Source organism: Hemitrygon akajei, chromosome 4 (genome assembly GCF_048418815.1).
Source record: "Hemitrygon akajei chromosome 4, sHemAka1.3, whole genome shotgun sequence".
Lineage (NCBI taxonomy): Eukaryota > Metazoa > Chordata > Chondrichthyes > Myliobatiformes > Dasyatidae > Hemitrygon > Hemitrygon akajei.
Genome location: NC_133127.1, coordinates 142,777,691 through 142,798,860, shown reverse-complemented (window position 1 = coordinate 142,798,860; position 21,170 = coordinate 142,777,691). Strand labels below are relative to the sequence as shown.

The window sequence follows — 21,170 nt, the reverse complement described above, 5'->3', positions numbered from 1 at the left end:
AAAACTACACGTGACTTGATCCTGGCTAAAGTGGCTAGACCTCTGCTCGGTGCAGACCTCCTGTGTTACCAAGGACTGTTAATCGATCTTAAGAACTGCCGGATTGAGGATGTCAAGGACTTTGGGTTGTTACTCTGTTCCCCATGTAAGTTCCCACAATGACTCTGTCAAGTGCATGCACCACTGCGTGTGAGTTTACTCGACTGCTGGGCGAATTCTCAAACCTCTAAACAAGCCCATATTCTCCATGACAGTCACAAAACGTGGGGTTGAACACCACATTTTCACAACTGGCCCGCCAGTCCATGCATGCGCTTAACCGTGAAGTCAGAATTTGCAAACCTGGAAAGAGTTGGAACTGTACACCTGGGCTTCCCCCCTCCTTGTGGTCCCTAAGTCCGATAGTGGTTGCTGCCCATGTGGCAATTACCAACTCCTTAAAGAGGTCACCACCCCAGTTGCTACACAGTCCCGGACATCCAAGACTTTTCAGCACATTTAGCCAGAAAGTCAATTTTTTCCATTTACTGCCTGTTACCAAAGACTATTGGAGGGGGATACACAATGCCCTCCAAGACATCTTTAAACGTGAAATACCCTTGGAGAGTAAGACCATATATTTTGGATATATACCTCAAGAATGGTTGAAAAGAGATAAATATTTAATGAATATACTGTTGGTGGCTGGTAAAAAGACTCTTACTAGGAAATGGTTATCACAGGAGAGCCCAACTTTAAATACATGGATGGAAATTACAATGAACATTTACAAAATGGAGAAGATAACAGCATCTGTTAATCATAAGCTGGAACAATTTGATTCATACTGGGAAAAATGGTTTAACTACATAATGCCTCATAGGCCTGATTTTATTCTCACAAATCAATGAATCTGTTGTTAAAAAAAAGATCACTCCCTATTTGTACATAGTTTTTTTCTTTTGCTTGTTTTTTCTTTCCACTCTTTTCTATAAGTGTATACCTCAGATAAATACTTTGTGGAGATTTTGTGATATATATGATTATATGATATATATGTACAATGTCTGAAATACATATTATGGAAATGTTTATTTGATGAACTTCAATAAAAAAATAAATTACAAAAAATTAATTAGGGGTTGCCATCAGATGCCTGTATGGCAGAAGGACATTCCCAAAATAGCTATTTGGCCTCTTATGCATGCCGTTTGGACTGAAAAATGCAGCCCAGACTTTCCAACGGCTGATGGACTTGCTTAGAAGACTTAGATTTTCTTTTTATTTACCTGGATGACATACTTGTCACCAGTGCATCCACATCCGAGCATGTCTCTCATCTCTGCAAGCGCTAAAGCCAACATGGGTTGATGATGAACCCTGCTAAATGCAAGTCTGGGTTGTCAGCCATTAACATTCTCGGCCATCGCATCTCCACAGACGGTGCAAAACCCCGCCCATCAAAGATACCCGTTATTATGGATTCCCCACTGCCCCGCACTACCAAAACACCCCAGGAGTTTTTAGGCATGGTGAATTTCTATCACTGATTCATTTTATGAGCGGCTGAACATATGCTTCCCGCTGAAAGGCAGTACCTCTAATCACGTGCTTGACTGGTCAGCAGACATGACCAGGGCATTTGATGCTGCCAAATGAGCTCTTTCTAACGTGACCATATTAGCGCACCCACAGCCATTACTACAGACACTTCAGGCGTCGCTGTGGGTGCTGTGCACGAAGAGTTGGTCGGAAGCACGTGGCAGCCACTCGCCTCCTTCAGCCGCCAGCTCCGTCCCCCCAAAATTAGGTGTAGCACGTTCGCCCACGAGCTTCTCAGTCTCTATCTAGCTGTCTGACTTTCTTCTAGAGAGTCACCATTTCACAGCGGTCGTTAACCTCAAACCCCTCGTGTACATGATGTCCAAAGTATCAGAGCCTGGCCTAGCTGAGTTCACAATTGATATACAATGTATCAAGGGAAAAATAATGCCGTGGCTGATTGCCTCTCATGGCCAGCCAGTGAGGCTGTACAGATAGGGGTTGACTATGCTGGTGTGGCAGCCAACCAGAGATCCAGGCTTACCGAACAACAGTTACAGGCCTGCGGTTGGCTGACGTTCGGCTCAGGGAAGCTGAGATTTGTCTCCTGTGTTATGTCTCAACTGGTCACCCTCGCCCCATCATGCTCACAACTAGAGGAAGACTCTTTTTGATCCCATACGTGGCCTCTCACATCCGGGCTGGAAGGCCTCACCGAAACTGGTTGCACTAAAGTTTTTCTGGCACGGCCTTCGAAAGGAAGTGCGTGATTGGACAGCAGCTTGTGTGGCGAGTGGGAGGGCAAAAATTATCTGTCATGTTCAGGTGCCATCGGCACCTTTTGAGGTCCCTGAGTAACAGCTTGATGTTGTCAACGTGGATCTTGTTGGTCCTCTTCTCTCTTCCTGCCGTTTCATGCACCTCCTTACTGTGGTGGACCACACCACCAGTTGCCAGAGGTTGCACCCCCGCCCCCCAGCATTGATGACAGCTACAGACGTGGCTTGGGTATTCATCAGCATCTGGGTGGTTTGGATTGGCATCCTGTCTGATATTTCCTCCGACTGCAGTCCCCAATTCATATCAAACCTCTGAGCTGCCATTGGTAAAAACCTCGGCGTTAGGCTACATCACACCACGGCATGTCACCTGCAGACCAACGGCCTACGCGAGCGGTTTCACCGCTCGTTAAAGGCTGCTCTGAGGGCTCCCCTGACTGATGAGTGTTGGCAAGATAGTCTCCCATGGGTCCTGCTGGGGCTCAGAACAGCTCCAAAAGACGACTTGCTATCGTCCGTGGCTGAGTTGGTATATGGACAGCCATTTTGAGTGCCAGATGGTTTCATTCCTAACGCCATGACTGCCTGGTCACCCTCTCAGCATTGTTCCACCCTCCTCAGTAAATTCAATTCCTTTTCACCTATCCTACTTCCCATCATGGCATACAGTCTTGTCGACCTACAGTCTGCCTTGTTCGTTTTCATCTGCTATGATGCACCCCAACATCTCCTTACCCCCCATACGACAGCCTGTTCTGCATTTTGGAATAGGCAGAAAATACTCTTTATCATAGATAAGAGGGTTAGACCTGAATGTGCTTTGGTAGATTGCCTTAAACCCAGATTTGGAGGATTTTGCTATCATGTCCTTACTGTCACATCACGGCCACGAACATGTCAACGCACCTCTGGAAAAGTTAGAGACACCTGCTGTTCCTCCACCCTTGGAGCATAGGACCCGAGCTGGGCGACTTGACTGAGCTCCAGAGTGCCACAGTGCCAGTTTTAGTGAACTCTGCTGGGGGCCTGTGTACTGTAACGTAACTGGTGGAAATGTACATAATTCACATCCACCGACATTCAGTTGGGGTTTCACTTTAAGAGGCTGGTCTGACGTGATGAGGTAATTATGTAAAAGGTTTTTGGCGCACTTTATAGTGTTCAATAAGTGAGTTGCTACTGCTTTTCTGAAACATGAAATGCCTGTACTATTTTATTTGCAAATCCTACAACTTCACTTGGCTACATTAATTCAATTTCATTCCTTGCCTTGCTTATACAAGCACAGTCTAAAAATGTTCAGATATTGTTTCGGTTCCTGACACCAGCACCTCCTCTGGTAGCTCATCCCCGACACTAACCTGCCCTCAGATTCTCTTTAAACCTCTTCCCTCTCACCTTAGTGTAGACACCTCTAGCATGGGAAACAGACGGTGGCTATCTACCTGTAATAATTTTATATATCTCTGTCATATTTAATCATATCTATCGAGAGTTCTGCTGCCGCACAGTAGTAGAAGGGTAAGACGAGGTAACACGAACCAACCTTCATAGAGGGATCAGAAGTGGAGAGAGTGAGCAGTTTCAAGTTCCTGGCTGTCAAGATCTCTGAGGATCTAACCTGGTCCCAACATATCGATGCAGCTATAAGGAAGGCAGGATGGTGACAGTACCTCATTAGGAGTTTGAAGAGGTTTGGAATGGCAACAAAAACACTCAAAAACTTCTGGAGATGTACCACAGAGTGTATTCTGACAGATTTCATCACTGTACGGCAGGGGGCGACTGCACAGGATGGAAAGCAGCTGCAGAGAGTCGTAAATTTAGTCAGCTCCATCTTGGGTACGTGCTTACAAAGTACCCAGGACATCTTCAGGGAGGGGTGTCTCAGAAAGGCAGTGTCCATTATTAAGGACCTCCAGCACCCAGGGCATGCCCTTTTCTCACTGTTACCATCAGGTAGGAGATACAGAAGTCTGAAGGCACACACTCAGCGATTCAGGAACAGCTTCTTCCCCCTCTGCCATCCGATTCCTAAATGGACATTGAACCCATGAACACTACCTCACTTTTTCCAATATATATTATTTCTGCTTTTGCACTATTTTAAATCTCCAATATGCATATACTGTAATCGATTGACTGCTTATTTATTTTTCTTCTACATTATGCATTACATTGAACTGCTGCTGCTAACAAATTTCATGACACGTGCCAGTGATAATAAACCTGATTCTGATTCATATCACCTTCTTTGCTCCAAGAAAGTCAGACCCAGTCTACTTAATCACTGCTGATAACTCAAACCCACCAATTCAGACAATATCCTTGCAAAATTACAGTAACGTACTGATCAAAGAGATGTAATGTATTGCCAGTAGTGAAAAATAGTTTGGATAGAAACACCGAGTAAATAGTATCAATTACATTTATGACTATATATAAGATATCCTTATAACATAATAATTTCATGCAGTAGATCTGTAATTGAACAAGCAGTATGTAGATGTGGTTTGCATGCATTACCTTAATATCATTTAAAACATTCTTAAACTTCTTTACTTTGAGAATGGCTTCAATGTTGTTTCTTGTTAGTCAATGCATGTTGCAGCACTAAAGAGCACCCACATATTACAGCTTCATTAATCACAGAATAGAGCACGGTATCAGGAATGTTATGCAAAGCCTGAGCAATCTGCAATACTACTCTAGCAAGGACTTGGGGAGGATGCACACGAGATATACTGGGAGATTACCAATGATGAATGACTTTTATTGTGTAGGGAGATAGGGAGAGATGAGGTTGTTCGTTCTAGAGCAGAGAAGCCTTAAAAGAAAATGGTCAAACCAATAAATTGTTTTGATAAACGAAGAGGAAGTATTTTCCGTTGTAGTAAGAATAGCAGTCAGTGGCATAGATTAAGGACGGAGACACAAAAGCTTGCAGATGCTGTAATCTGAGAGAAAAAAACAAGCTGCAAAGGGAACTCAGTGGGTCAGGTGGTTTCTGTGGAAGCAGAGGGATGTTCAATATTTTGGGTTGAGAACCTGCGTCAAAACTCATCTCAGGACAGATTTAAGCTGATTGTCAAAAGAACCAGGCGTGATACGAGGGATAATTTAATTTTTCTACTCAGCAAATTGTTGTTTGGATTGTACTGCTGGTAGTGGTAATGGAAGCTCATTCAGTAATACCATACAATAAAAAAACATCTGAATGACTATTTTAAAGGGTAAAATATACGAGACGATAGTGAAAGAGTAGGAAAGTGAGATGAACTGAGTGACATAATGGGCCAAAAGGCTTACTTCTATGCTGCTCCCTGCTTTGATTCTTTGAACTGGGCAAAATGAATTTTATTTGTATCAACTGGAAATATATTATCACGATCCAAAGGTAGTTTTAATCAGGCCAGGTCACTGAAGGTATAGGTGCTTTTCATGAAAGGTGAAGATGAAGATTAGAGATGAAGCTGATTCCCGATGATTGGATACTGTCCTGCCATCTGCAGTTTCTAAGGTAATACAGCATTTAGTCCGTGCCCAAATGAGTTAAAAGCTAAACAACACTCAGGCTTGAGCTGATAAACATCAAATGTTATGTGAATCCTCTGGGGAAAACCCACCCATAATGGAAAATAGCCTACTTAAGCCTGCTTGACTTTCAATGGCATTTCTACTGTCAGCCTCAGCACCATCAAGCCATTATGGATGAGAAATCCAGTTAAAACAGGAACAGAACTTCAGTGATGATTGGAACAGCAGAGAGGCTAAGCATTCAGCAGTAATTGGCTTATCCTTTGACCCGCCAAAGACTGTCCATAACCATAGGCATCTCAGGTGTGTGCTGTTACAGCACTTGGAATTTTCAATGTCAGACAGAGCCCGGCAGCCAGCCACTTAAATAATCAACTATCTGTCACTGGCACATCAAGTCTGCAGTGTACAGTGACTAGTCCAGCTGACCATCAAGCCTTCTTTATCAAGAAACTCTAAGTATATGACGTTATCCACCTGGGAGGACGAAAGCAGCTTGCCGCTCTACCACATTAAGTCTGATTTGGCCATGGTCATAGCATCAGTGTTTCATTCCTCACCATCCCCAGACCCTATGCAAATGTAGGAGTTGTAACACTTATCCCTACACTCCCTCCTTCACTACCATCTACGGATGTAAACAGCTCTTTCAGGTGAGTTAAGAGATTCACATGCACCTCTACCAACCTTCTGAGACCAAGAGCAGACAACCTCCAAAGCCACACAAGTAGACTGGAACTCTGCGTAGTACTCCAGCTGCAACCTCACCAGTACCCTGTACAGAATAACCTCCCTCATAAATTCAACCCCCTCCAGCAATGAAGGCCAATCTTCCATTTGCTTTCTTGATAACCTGTTGTACCTGTGATTCATGCACCAGCACTCCCAAATTCCTCAGCACAACAACAAGCTACAACCTTACACCATTTAAATAGTAATAAATCTATTTTCCAAATCAAAGCGGATAATCTTGCATTTCCCAATGTTGCACTCATTTGTCCAGACACTTCCTAATCACTTGCACTTCTCTGATGAAATTTGTAGAATGTTACATCACTCTTCATACTCTCAGCATCCTCCCAACAATTAACTTTTCCACTCAGTTTGGCAAACTTAGATGCACTATACTCGGCCCCCTCTTCAAAATTGTCAATGTATATTATGGACAGATGTCAGCCCAGCTCTCCCCTGATGCATTCCACTCACTACTGACTGTCAGCCAAGGAAACAAACATTTATTCCAACTCTCTGTCTTAGCACACCCTCAGAAAGGATGGCCACCCTTGTCAATAAGCCTCCTGTCTCCGTTATCTCCTCCCTCCCTGTCTCTGTGACCCTCTCCCTCTGTGCACTACTTTCCATGTCTGCAACTGCCTCCTTCCCGTGGACCCATCTCTATCTCCATGCCCTTCCCTGTCTCTGCGACCACAGTAATGGTGTTTGTCTCCCACAGAGAGGGGAATCCACACTGAATGAGGAGAATGATTTTTTAACTAATGCAATACATAGACATTGAAATTGCAGAAGAGAATTCAGAGGATACTGCAAATGGGGAGCGAACTTCACTTGGTGCCTGATCCCAGAAGTGTGTGACGGGACAATGCGGAGGGAGCTATATCATGTGGCTAACTCTCTCCCTGTCTCCCCCCATCTCTTTCTAACCTTAAACACCTCTATCATATCTGCCTCCATCACCACCCCTCTGAACGTGCATTCCGGCACGGTCAAAAAAGAACTTGTCCCCACAACTCCTTTACATTTCCCTCTCAAACCTTAAATTTTAAAAACCTGCACTCTAGAATGACATTTCTACCCTGGGAAGAAAGATACCAGCTGTCTACTCTGTCTATGCCTCTCATAAACCTCTATCACATCTCCCTCTGCTTCTGCCGCTCCAGAGAAAACCACCCAAGTTTGTCCCACCTCTCCCTACAGCTCATACCCTCTAATCCAGGGAGCCTCCTGGTGAATCCCTTCTGCACCCTCTCCAAAACCCCCACACCCTTCTTGTACTGGGGTGACCAGAACTGCACACAATCATGCAAGCTGACCAGAGTTTCAGACACCTGCAGTATTTACTTCCCAACTCTTGTACTCAATGCCTCGACTGATGGGGGCAAGCATAATGTACACCTCCTTTACTGCTCTGTCATCCTGTGGCCACTTTCATCAGGGAGCTGTGGACTCGCAGCCCAAGATCCCGCCCGCCCCTCTACCTCGACATTTTATGTGGCAAGGTATGGCGGTAAAAAAGCAATTTCAATGCTCTGGGGTCTGGAGATGTGTAAACTGGGTAATCAACAGTGTATTTCCACAATCAATGAAGTCGAATAATTCTACTGAGACACTTAGTGGATAAATTTAAAGATTCGGAAGGATTGCATAACGATTGATAAGCCCAAATGTGATCAGAGTAATGCAGGATCCATGCTGACTTTCAATCACCACCAATTACATATTGACCCGATTCCTAGATCCATGGCCACGTGTTTCAACACACACTGATGTTTGGTGAAACTGCTGCCAGAACCCATGCAAGAAAGCTCAAGTTCTTTGTACTGTAGTACACATAAAAGAAATAACTTCATGTCATGCTGACGTAAAGTGAAGCTTGTACCTGAGGGAAGTGGGGGGGGGGGCTCATGGACACCATATGATGCATGTTAGAAATCTAACCCACAGTGCACCATAATGCAGGATGGTGGTGGAAGAGGTGGTGGTAAGTAGAAGCATCGTGGGTCTGTAAGGACCAGGAAGCCCTCTGGACACAACAGGAAAAGGGAGATTGACCACAGAAACCAGAGATGTGAATATCAGCAATCATACTCCAGACTATGTAAGTCTTTAGAGACTTAAATTATGCCACAAAAACAGTCAATATCAAGCAGATGTGCTGCATTTAATAGTCCTCAAGCAGTATGGGGACGATGGCTCGTCATTGAGAGTTAGCTGTTCTTTCAGGTTGCTGGTCTCCAGCAAGGGAAAAAAAAGAATCTTAGGGACCCTACCAGTGCAGTAATGAGTGGAATTGTGTGCAGTTTGCCAAGTTCACCATGGCAACCACCTGCAATGTGACCCTTGCCCTGGTCTGAAGTTAAGGCTGAAGCAGGTGGCAGTCCTTAGTGAGGGGTGAACTGCAAAAAATTGCATTGTAGAGTTTCAAGGAATTAAAAATTCATAATTTAAACAAAATCCAACAGCAATTAACAACAGAAGGACTGGGACTACATATGAGCAAATTAAATCGCTCAGTGTCAGAGAACATCTTTAATTGCAATTAATACTCATCATTAATAAGATGAGTATTATCTTAAGAGTGGTTTTCTCAAAGGCTAGTGTGCATCTTCACTATAACATTCATCCCAAATTATTTGGCAAGTCACTGCTATGACAAAGGATGAAGAGATTAAAGCAAAAAGGACAATAACTCCTTGATTTTGCATTAAACTACACACATGCAGCCACTGGTAGTTTCTGCCTCATTTACTCTGCAACAATGATAAGTGCTGATGGCCTCAGTGTTATTCTTGCCCCAAGATCTCAGCCATTGTCAGTGCAATTAAGTGGTTGCAAAGAGGCCAAAAGGTGCTCATTTACATGGCAGCAGCATTTAACTTCCAATAGGCCGGAGTACAAAATGGGCCAATGAATAAGTAACCAATAGCTTAAAAGATGTTATATATACTGTATCTATAATTTAAAAATCACACTTCAGTTATATTCAATTTGTAGGTCTCTGAAGACTGCCTTAAAAGTTGGCACACATACATGTATTTATAAGTAATTTGGATTTCTCAGTCACAAAATTGAGTATGGCTTTGAAAATTACATGGTGTGATTTCAATATGCTATTTAGCGCCCTTATTAAAATGGCATAGAAAGGAATTCATATAGTTAGGCTAAATGTTTGCAGATAACTATCACAAAGGAAGTCTTCAGTCTTATACTTCACAATATTGGTCTCTGCCTTCAAATGTTCTTTCTTGTCATCTACTGCAGGGACCCGTTAAAAAAACAAAATGTAAAAGGATAATAAACACAGAACTATTCATTTAGATCCTTAAATAACAATAATTTCCATTCATTTGATTTCATCTTGGAAATAATTTATCATCTTCTGTCAGAATCTGGTTTGTACTAAAGGCAACATGGTCTTGTATGTAGTCTATGTCTGTTATTTTGTATTATAATTGTTCTATTCAAAAGAAGCTTTTCAGCACAGTTTTCAGTTCATGTGCAGAATCTCTCTCACAATCCTCGTAACACATTCAGAGAAGCTTTGTCTACTTCCACCTGTGTCCCTGCCTTCTCATCAAAGGCTCAAACCAATCACATAATGGCAGTGGCTTCGCGCCGAAAGATCAATCATCTTCGGTACTGACAGCATCTTTTAAAATGGTCACAAGGCAGGCAATATTACAAAAGGCAAATGGTTTCCTTCAGGCATAGCTCAAGGTTCTATATAAACATTGATAAGGCATAACAGTGTGGCTGAGAGTCTGGTGCAATGTTGTCCCAAATGTTGCTGCAAATAACTGAATACTTGGAAAGCAAAACTGAATGAATTGGACTCAGGTTAAGCAATACCGTTCAAGGGTGAAGTAGAATGTCTAGTGTATGTCTAATTAGCAGATGTATTTTGAGTCCCACCAATGGATGATTTCCCAGTATTGTAACAGAAACTCTTTGCTGTATCCGTTAATTCAATCTTTCATTTAAAGTACGGTTCTGCACTCTAGAGGTTGGATTTCTCTCAGCTCGCAGTTGAGTTGTCAAAAAGAAGCAACCCATAGTTTTCATGGCAACAAGTCACAAATAGATAATCAAGCAACGTGGGCATATGGAATGTGACCTGGATTGTTTCAACCCATCACATTGCCCGCAATCACCATTCAAGATCATTCCTGATTTAACCCGTCTGGAAGAAAAGGGTCCATGGCCTGGTCCTGCACATTCTGCAATACAGCAGTGTGATCCGAGCAGCACTGAATCTCACATCCTGATGTGTGGAAATGCCCTGACAACTGCTAAGCAGGGGGCGGGCTGTACCGCCTGTAAAAGTTGTCACTAACTTTAAGTGCCTCTGACATCTGAAATACATTAATAATCAGCAATTTAAATAAATTAAGATTAGAGTGGACAATAAAACAGTGAACTAAAAACAAATGAAAACAAGTGACTCAAGCAAACCGAACTAAACCAAAATAGTTTTTTTTAATAGCTTACATTTCCCTTTGCTTCTTAATCCTCTGTCATGCACACCCTCATTGAACTCAATTCTGACCTGGTGCGGGATGTAAGATGCAGTTTCCCTGCATAATCCAGGATCCCACATACAACTGTTGTCCTTCAGGAGTCTAGTGATGGAGCAAACTGGTAGCTCTACCCTTCTAAATTGGTCAATAGGTACCGTTCCTCAACTGGAAATCTGGGATTTATTTCAGCTTCAGCAGCTAAAAGCTGACATTCACTAGCAAGTGTCACTTATCAGCCTTTACTCTTTAAGACCAAGAGGACTTTTTTCACTTATTATTATGTAAATTGTATAAATACAACATTCTCATGCAATACTTACTCTTCCATGTACTAAAGTCAAGGTTTATTGAGAAAGTAAGGAGGCATGGGATCCAAGGGAACATTGCTTTGTGAATCCAGAACTGGCTTGCCTACAGAAGGCAAAGAGTGGTTGTAAGCAGGTCATATTCTGCATGGAGTTCGGTCACCAGCAGAGTACCTCAGGGATCTGTTCTGGGACCCCTTACTCTTCATGATATTTATAAATGACCTGGATGAGGAACTGCAGGGATGGGTTAGTAAGTTTGCTGATGACACAAAGGTTGGAGGTGTTGTGGATAGTGTGGAGGGCTGTCAGAGGTTACAGCGGGACATTGATAGGATTCAAAACTGGGCTGAGAAGTGGCAAATGGAGTTCAACCCAGATAAGTGTGAAGTGGTTCATTTTGGTAGGTCAAATATGATGGCAGAATATAATATTAATAGCAAGACTCTTGGCAGTGTGGAGGATCAGAGGGATCTTGGGGTCTGAGTCCATAGGACGTTCAAAGCAGCTGCGCAGGTTGACTCTGTGGTTAAGAAGGTGTATGGTGTATTAGCCGTTATCAATCGTGGAATTGAATTTAGGAGCCCAGAGGTAATGTTGCAGCTATATAGTATCCTGGTCAGACCCCACTTGGAGTACTGTGCTATGTTCTGGTCGCCTCACTACAGGAAGGATATGGAAGCCATAGAGAGGGTGCAGAGAAGATTTACAAGGATGTTGCCTGGATTGGGGAGCATGCCCTTATGAGAACAGGTTGAGTGAACTCAGCCTTTTCTCCTTGGAGTGACGGAGGATGAGAGGTGACCTGATAGAGGTGTCTAAGATGTTAAGAGGTATTGATCATGTGGATAGTCAGAGGCTTTTTCCCAGGGCTGAAATGGTTGCCACAAGAGGACACAGGTTTAAGGTGCTGGGGAGTAGGTACAGAGGAGATGTCAGGGGTAAGTTTTTTTACTCAGAGAGTGGTGAGTGCGTGGAATGGGCTGCCGGCAAAGGTGGTGGAGGCAGATGTGATAGGGTCTTTTAAGAGACTTTTGGATAGGTACATGGAGCTTAGAAAAATAGAGGGCTATAGGTAAGCCTAGTAATTTCTAAGGTAGGGACATGTTTGGCACATCTTTGTGGGCCTAAGGGCCTGTATTGTCCTGTTGGTTTTCTATGTTTCAAAGGAATTTATTATGATAAGAATTACCCTCTGGAATACATTGACAGGAATCCCTTAATAAAAACAGGAAGTGCTGGGAATACCCAATGGACCAGGCAACAAAAACAGAGTTACATCATGTTGATGTTTCTCTCTCCACAGATGTCGCCTGTGTATTCCCAGCATATTTTGTTTATATTTCAGATTTCCAATTGATGCAATTTCTTGCTTTTTGATTACTGTTGAGAGTTCGATGTTCAACCCGAGCTCAGTATATTTACACAGATATGCGACAATTGAAAACGAGCACCATAGAAGAGCAGGAGACATTACTTTCTTATGCAAGTGGCATTAGCTGCTGAAGAAGAGGTAATTATTCTGTGTAGAAGACTCAAAGAGTAGCAAGACATAAAGCAACACTGACAAGCTGCCAAAAGCAAGCTAGGCAATTCATCACATGCTTAGTGTGGTGGCCCTTGCTGCTGCTGGTTCTGTCATTTCAAATAATACCTACACGATTCACTGCTTTGAAAGGAAAATAAATTCTCCTACAAAACATTTTACAGAATTCACTTTGATTTAAAAATACAGAGAAAACCCGTAACTACTAGTATCTGTGTGACAGCTCATCTCTGCTATCAACCACCTCCGTGCATGCACTTACAATATGGAAATCCTGATTCCGATCACATCACTCATCAGTTATATGACCCACATTCTCATTAAAGAATTCTCTTGTGAGCACTGTTCAGGAATACCATCAGTAACATCCGAGGATGAAACACAGCATTTGCGATATGCTATTTAACAAGATGTGACTCTATATCTAGGCGCATTATATTTTCAGATTCCGTGAATGTAAACAAAATTTTCCTTTATATGGTAATAAAGTAATGTTACCATTATAGATCTGCATTAAGAAAATTAAAGAAGCAAATACTATAATCAGTCTTTCAATCCATTTTAGCTACTTTGTCGATGTCTAAACATGACAGTCAAATAAATGCTCTGTTTCTTGTTCCTCTTTCTGATCAGATATTCTTTTGAAGTTATGTTTTACATACAAATACCAAATGCTCACCCATGACATTGCAGTGAATCAAGATCAAATGTACCCAAAAATAAAATAGTGCAAGGCTTGAACTTGGGAGCTACTTTGGAAGTAGATACAATTCAATCTTAAATTTCAAACAATATATTGGGCCAGATCTTGCGCCTAAATGGTTCCCCCAAACACTTCTAGCAGCTTTTGACAGGCATTAAAGCTGGAGGCAGAGCTTTCCCAACTGTAAATGCTGTGACTTTAATTATTTTCAAAATATCTCTGGCAAGTAAAAATAATGAACAGTCAAATAATTAAAAACCTTACAATAGTTATAATTTCATTAAACAACAATCAGTAAATATGGTGCTAATCAGACAGAGGGGCATCTGGCCTTTTTTAAAAACTTTCTTTCTTTCTATTTATAGATAATTAGATTGCAACTGGGTGACCATCGAATGCTATTCATTATTGTTAAAAGTGTACTCAGGCATCCATCTAGGTAATGCTAGAATAGTTGTCTGCGCCTTTAAGTGGAGATGGTGATGTCATTATGCACGTGCGGGATAGTGGGGAGACCATTTTGCTTTCTGTGGCAGAAGCTGGTGGAGCGTTGGAATCGAGATTCCCCCTCTCCGCCCCAGAGGTACTGGGCTTGGTGAGGAAAGGTGAGCGTTAATTTACAATATCCATGTGAATTCGTTTATTCTTGTTGGCGAATCGAGAATATCGGTAATTTGACATGTTTTACATGTGGATGCTTTAGATTTTCATGAGTAAAGAACTCGACGCTGGATAGCGTGGCTTGCAAAGTTCCTCACTGGCCAAGTAGGTCAGTCTTCCTGTAATTTAACTACCAGGCAATATCTTGTAAAAGTTGTGCCAAAGTGTACCTTTTGTCTAACTTTATTGTATCATGACAGTGCATGTAACTGCGTAACGTGAATGTTTAGTCGCTGTTCGGGCGTTCAGCACGTGTGTACTAAAAAGTAGTAGACATCTTAGATGAGGTGTATTTGCTTACATTTTTCGCTGCTAAGTATAAGGTACAGGGTTGGGGGGGGTTCTAATGTTTGTATTGTGTTCCTTCAGAATTGCCACTACCGTGTTAGTACTGTATTAGTTTTGTGCGGTTTTCTTTATGTATTTTTATTTTGCATACGCAATCCGTCAATACACAAGTGTGTGGATCTAAGGTTAAACGGAGATTGTAATGACAGGACCTCATTGTAAAATCGTTCGTTTTGTTTTAAGACCCTCTTCTGGCACCTAAATATCTAAAACAGATAAAGGAATTAAAACCCAAAAAAGTATTTGTTGTCCTGAGTGTGTACTTTTCCCCAGGCTACAAAATTATAAAATAAATAAAATGAAATATTTTTAAAAATAACTTTTTACTATTTTGCTTCCTAAATCACTGCTAAATAATCTTTATTAAAATCAGTGTGCTTTTGGATCCTGTGGTAGTTCTGATCCAGTGCGGAGTCAGAGAGGTGATTCCCCCAAAATTACCTGGGAAGTTCCAGCAAGGTTTGGCTCCACCACTGGTCTACAGAGTCCCCTGCCAAGCAAGCTGACTGATTTTACCTTCTTCCATAAGAAATAAATTCAGGAGTCAGCCATGAAGCCACTTGAGCTTGTTGCACTACTGTGCAAAACCATGATTGATCGGTTTCTACATCTGCATGTAAGTGTAGAACACCACTGACTGATGACTGGAAACACTGAGAATAAACATTTAGATCTGGCCCATGATGTTCCTTACCATTATAAATTATTATGCATGCAATTACATTAGGAGCAGAGTGTTGTCAGCCTGTGTGGAATGTAACTTCATCATCATCCCTTTCAGCAACTCCACTGGCAGGAGAATGCATTGGAAGCTATTATATTTGCATAATTATGACATAAACATTGAGTCTTGTTTTATAGCAAAACTCTAATAATCTGGACTGCTCGCGAGGCTGGTGGTGTTGGACTGGTAGAGTTTCCAGATTATTGCATTCTCTAACATGCATTTAATTCCCTTTACTTGATGACGTATGTTATTTTAGTGAATTTCCCAGTGACCCTGACAAGTTTAAGAGCTTTGTATGAACTGGGAACCGTGTTAGCTTCAAGGATTACTGCAACCAGGACTCCAATGAGTTGAAACAGAGTATGCAGGCATCATCTGATGAGCCAGATGCCAAAACTTCAGGATTTTTGATTACTCAGATAACAAATCATTGCTGTATAATGGAAAATTTTACAGTATATTCTATTTTAGAATTAATTACTCCATTAATGAATTTGATAAGATGTCTTTTCACAAAAACCTTACCCACTGTTGAAAGGATTTTCACCAGGAATCGCATGAGTGCTATCCTTGCCGATGAGGAACTTGACTCTGTCATAGAATGAGCGAAGATTCTGTTGTGAAGATGGAATGCGAGTCTGCTGAATAATGTCAAGAGGATCCGGTGATCCGAGGCATAGGGGATTACTGTGACATAATGTCTGAAGGCAGCAGTCAGGATCCATGCAATCTATTAAGCTATCTGATATAAAAAAAGAACAAAGACAACTTTAACAAATTAATTAATAAAGCAAAAATAGATTCACTAGCATGATGTAAACTGAAAGCAGACTAACAAAGGACTTGTTCCCGACAATGAATTTTCTTGCAACAAGAGGAAAATTAAAATTTGGAAGAACTTAATTGGATGGTGAAAATTTATCTAGAAGCTAATCATTTTTGTTCACCATCCGCTTTCAAGTTCACATTGCCGATGGAAGTAAAACTCATTGCAGCCAGGATGTGTACGTGAAGCACACTACGGGAAAGTGAAGATCCCATACTTTTAGAAAATACAAAGGGGAAAGAGGGAGAGTCAGGCAGCACAAGCAATATCACAAGATCTCAAAGTTCATAAACTAGTATCAAGCATAAGGAGAAAAAAGTCAATAGAATGTATGTAGTGTTATGAGCATTACATACAGTTGAAAACAGGAGAACTAAATTGGTTTAGTTGAGGAGAGAAACCTGATCTGGCATTAGGGCCTTGTAACACCTATCAATTACGTCTGCTATGGGTAAATACACCAAGGTAATAATAGAATTTTTACTTAGCTTTTCCTCTGTGAGGTTCATTGTGCTTTTTGAAGTCGTGTTCAATTATCTTCATATTTTTTACCATATTCATAGAAAGGGCTGTAACCCCATTGTTTGCTGTGGAATTTTGCCTTAGAGGCACAATTGATTCTATGTCAGAAAACCCAGAGCTTTATTCAATGATGAGAGTTCTGTTAATATTTGCAGGTGTTTCTCTCAAGGTCACAAAATGATGTGAAAATTAATGAAAATACTACTAATCTTACCCATTACATTCCTAAAGCAAGGGGGTCCTTTGCTGCATTGTCAATAAAGAACCCGAGAATTTCTGAAGAAACAGATTTCATTTCTGGTTGTCTGAGACTTGATTAAGGTTTGAAGCTAAATTCATATAAATATTTATGAATGGGTAGTACTGTAATCATGAAAGTTTCAACACAAGTAACTGTTGATTTATTCTCACCAACTCTAAGTCAGGTATTTTAATTGTATCACTCCAGTTTTAAAATATGCAAAACAGCTTCTTACCTCCATCATTATCTTTTCCATCTCCACAAGCAGTTTCCATGGAAGTGTCACACCCTGCACCCCTCCAGCCCAGCTGGCACACGCAGTGCCAACCATTTTGGTCCAGTGTGCATCGGCCATTTCCATTGCATAAACCTGGGCAACCCTCTGTAAACAGACAAGGTTACACATCAGATTCTTTAAATTTCAAATAACACAGTTTAAGGTGACACATATCGGTGTAAATATGGACTTTAAATGAGTCATCAAAAGAAATGTTAAGATATTGGTAGACTAATATATATTTTTCCACTTCCCAATGTCAGTAGAGTTAATTGTGGCCAAGATCTACTAACTATGCTTCTACAACCCAAAATCTCATTTGCTCTACATAAGATTAATTAATGCTACCTTTTTATACATGAATGGTAAACAATGTTTCAGGAGACTTAACCACTTCTGTCGAGCTATATGTATTTTTCACTTAGCTGAAGGAGAGAGGTTCTCCATTACTTGAATATTTTTGCAATTGAATATTTACTGTACTTCTATAGAACATAGAACAGCACAACACTGGAACACGTCCTTTGGCCAACGATGTCTGTGCCAACCATGACACCAATTAAACTAACGCTCATCTCCCTGCACCTGTTCATGCATCTGTCCAAACACCTCTTAAATGTTACAGTCATATCTGCTTTTGTCACCTCCCCTGGCAGCATATTCCTGGCACCTACCACTCTGTGAAAAATATTTGTCTCATAATTATTTTTTAAACTCTTCCCTCTACTGAAAACTAAGGGTCTCGGCCTGAAACGTTGACTGTACTTATGCCTATAGATGCTGCCTGACCTGCTACATTCCACCAGCATTTTGTGTGTGCTGCTTGAATTTCCAGCAACTGCAGATTTCCTCGCGTTTGCCCTGTGGTATTTGACATTTTCACCCTGGCTCTTTACCCCATCTATACCTCTCACCATTTTATACACATTTACCATGTTGTTCCTCAAACTCTGACACACCAGAGAGCAATTTAAGATTGTCTAACCAAGTTTATTTTCCCTTCTGAATTGTATTTGGTTATTAGCTTTCCACATTAGATTGCAACAGACTCTGGTTATTCACTACTCCCTGTTAGATCGTATTCTGGAGTTATAGTATAGAGCAAATGCTAACTCCAACAGCAATCAGTCTTCAGACATGAATATAGATTGTAGATCGAGTTTAAAAGGCACCCAGAAGAATGGTGATCTTGGAGCCTGCAGACTGGGCTGATTGCAAACAAAAAAACATTCCATTTGTCCTCAGATGCCTGCATATGGAGGTGTTTGAAAATTATATGTAATTCAATGGAAGCATCGTGGATACAGAGTAACTATAGAATTGTCCTGCTGTTATGTTTGATTTGCAGCATATAAAAGGTCAGGGAGGCCTCTTCTACCAAGAGTGTCTCCAGTATGATGCCTGCTGCTTGCTTTGCCGAATAAAGACTTCTATATCACCAGCTTCACTGTCTCCCTGTTGCCATGGTTCACAGTCACACTTCCTCATACCCAATTGACTGCAGTGTAGATTTACTCACTGATGGTAAATGTGTATTTCTATGTTGATAGGAAGCTTTGAGTTTGACTTATTTGCATTTACCAACCCTTGATCCAGCCACCCTGATTTCTGGAAATCCTCCTCTGAACTTTCCTGCTTCCATCACTCTCACTGTTTTAACGACCCATTCAAAAATACTCGAGGTCAGTTTTCCTGCAATTTGATTTTAATAAACCAATGGAGGATTTTTCATATACTGATTCACTTATAGCAATACAAGTTGTCGTTAGCTTTCTTCTTATGCTCAGGCCAGAGAATCAAGCATAGAAAAGCCACTCTCCAGACTATAATCTTACACCAATCTAGGCAAAACCCATTTAGCCTAACTTGTTGATTCATAATCAGCAGCCAAATTTCCATCTGTGCTGCAACAATCTAATTATAGTTTTTCACCTGCTCCAAAATATCTTGGATACGACCTATCTGGTATTTATCCCCAAATTCTAACATATTAAGGACCCCCAGCACCCAGGGCATGCCCTTTTCTCACTGTTACCATCAGGTAGGAGGTACAGAAGCCTGAAGGCACACACTCAGCGATTCAGGAACAGCTTCTTCCCCTCACAATGAACCCGTGAACACTACCTCGCTTTTTCAACATATATTATTTCCGTTTTTGCACGATTTTTAATCTGTTCAATATACATACACAGAAATTGATTTACTTATTTATTTTTTAGTATTTTTTTCTTCTATATCACGTACTGCTAAGTGAACAAATTTCATGACACATGCTGGTGATAATAAACCTGATTCTGGTATTCCCTCCGCTCTTCCGACTTTTTCTTTTCAAATATCTTTGAAACAGTCCTCCTCTCCCCTCAATATATCACTCACTGCCAAGCTCACTTTTTTTTACAATGAAACATAATGGGAAAGGTTCCAGAATTCCTCATGATGATTTCAGCCAGTTTATGATAATATGCGGGTGGCAGGGTGGAGATGTGTCTCTACCAGAGGAGGTACAAGGCACTCCTTCCCTCTGCTAGCCTGCAGGTCGCCCTTGGGCAAGGTGTAGCACCTACTTATCAACCCACGTGAAGCCATGGGAAGAGGTGGTGAATGGTCATAACAGGTTCTGGTTATGCGACCATTGACTCCAGGCAGACTCTCTCTGAAGAGCATTGATAATGGTTGGGGTCACCCATCTTGTAAAGACGCTGCCCAGAAGAAAGCAAGGGCAAACCACTTCTGTAGAAAAATCTGCCGAGAACAATCATGGTCACCACGATCACCCTCGATGTAAGACGTAGCACATAATGATGATGATGATGATGAAATTTCATGACCATCATTCAATAACGTATTATATCCTCCCCTTTTATCATCTCATATTCATCAGGAGGGTTTTGTTTCACCCCATTTTCTTTTTACCTGGCAATTTTCCTGTATTCACTCTTGGTAAAAGCTAGCAAATGGGTCACACTAATTCTTGGGTGTACACATTCCGCTAAATTTATTTATTTATTTAGCAATAGAGCGGGGAGTAGGCCCCACTGCCCAGCAACCCACAACCCCGATTGACCTTAGCCTCACCACAGGACAATTTACAATAATCAGTTAGCCTACCTGGTAGGCCTTTGGACTGTGGGAGGAAAGCAGAGCACTTGGGGAAACCCAGTATTGCACAGGGGAGATGTACAGGGCCTCCTGACAGAACAGCGCCAGTACTGAACTCCGAACTCTGAACAGTAACAGCGACGTGCTAACCGCTATGCGACTATGGCACGCTGACTCGTTATTTCATATCCCACACTAGGTTGGTTCTTAGCACCAGCGCTAAACTACACAGTGACGAGAAATAAGATGCCAGTGACTTACCACCTACCAACAGCTGTACAAAGAGTCACAGAGGAGTGCAGTACATAACTGACCCTTTGGCCCATCTAGTCCATGCCAAGTGGTTACTCTACCTTATTCCATCTACCCGCACTCGGACTATAACCCTCCAGACCCCTCTTTCTCCATGTAACTATCTAAATTCATCTTAGATGTTCCAATTGAACCTGCATCTACCACTTCCACTGGCAGCTGGTTCCACATCTGCAGCACCCTGTGAACGAAAAAGTTCCCCCTTAGGTTCCTCTTAAAGATTTCACCTTTCAACCTAAACCTATAACCTCTAGCAGTAGTCTCATCCAACCTCAGGGTAAAATGCTTGCATGTATTTACCCAAATAATTTTGTATACCTGTATAAGATCTCCCTTCATTCTCCTGTGCTCCAGGGAATAACACTGTAAGCTAATCAAGATTTCTTTATAACTCAGGTCCTCAAATCGCACCAAGATCCTTCCAATCACTGATGGTGGATTGCAGGAGACACAGAGAGAGGCTCGCCCCTACTGACATCAGTGGGACTGCAGTTGAGAGGGTGAGTACTTTC

General features: G+C 41.6%; 1 protein-coding gene across 3 annotated transcripts in view; it reads right to left on the bottom strand.

The window, feature by feature from the left end:
* tenm4 (teneurin transmembrane protein 4) overlaps positions 1 to 21,170 on the bottom strand; it is a 2,228,071-nt gene that overhangs the window by 113,472 nt on the left and 2,093,429 nt on the right. For all 3 annotated transcript variants that reach the window (XM_073043455.1, XM_073043454.1, XM_073043453.1), the window contains 2 exons: positions 17,206 to 17,352; positions 15,907 to 16,123 (listed from right to left, as the gene is read on the bottom strand). In XM_073043455.1, the coding sequence (XP_072899556.1) occupies positions 15,907 to 16,123; positions 17,206 to 17,352 (364 nt within the window). The remainder of the gene's footprint in view (positions 1 to 15,906; positions 16,124 to 17,205; positions 17,353 to 21,170) is intronic.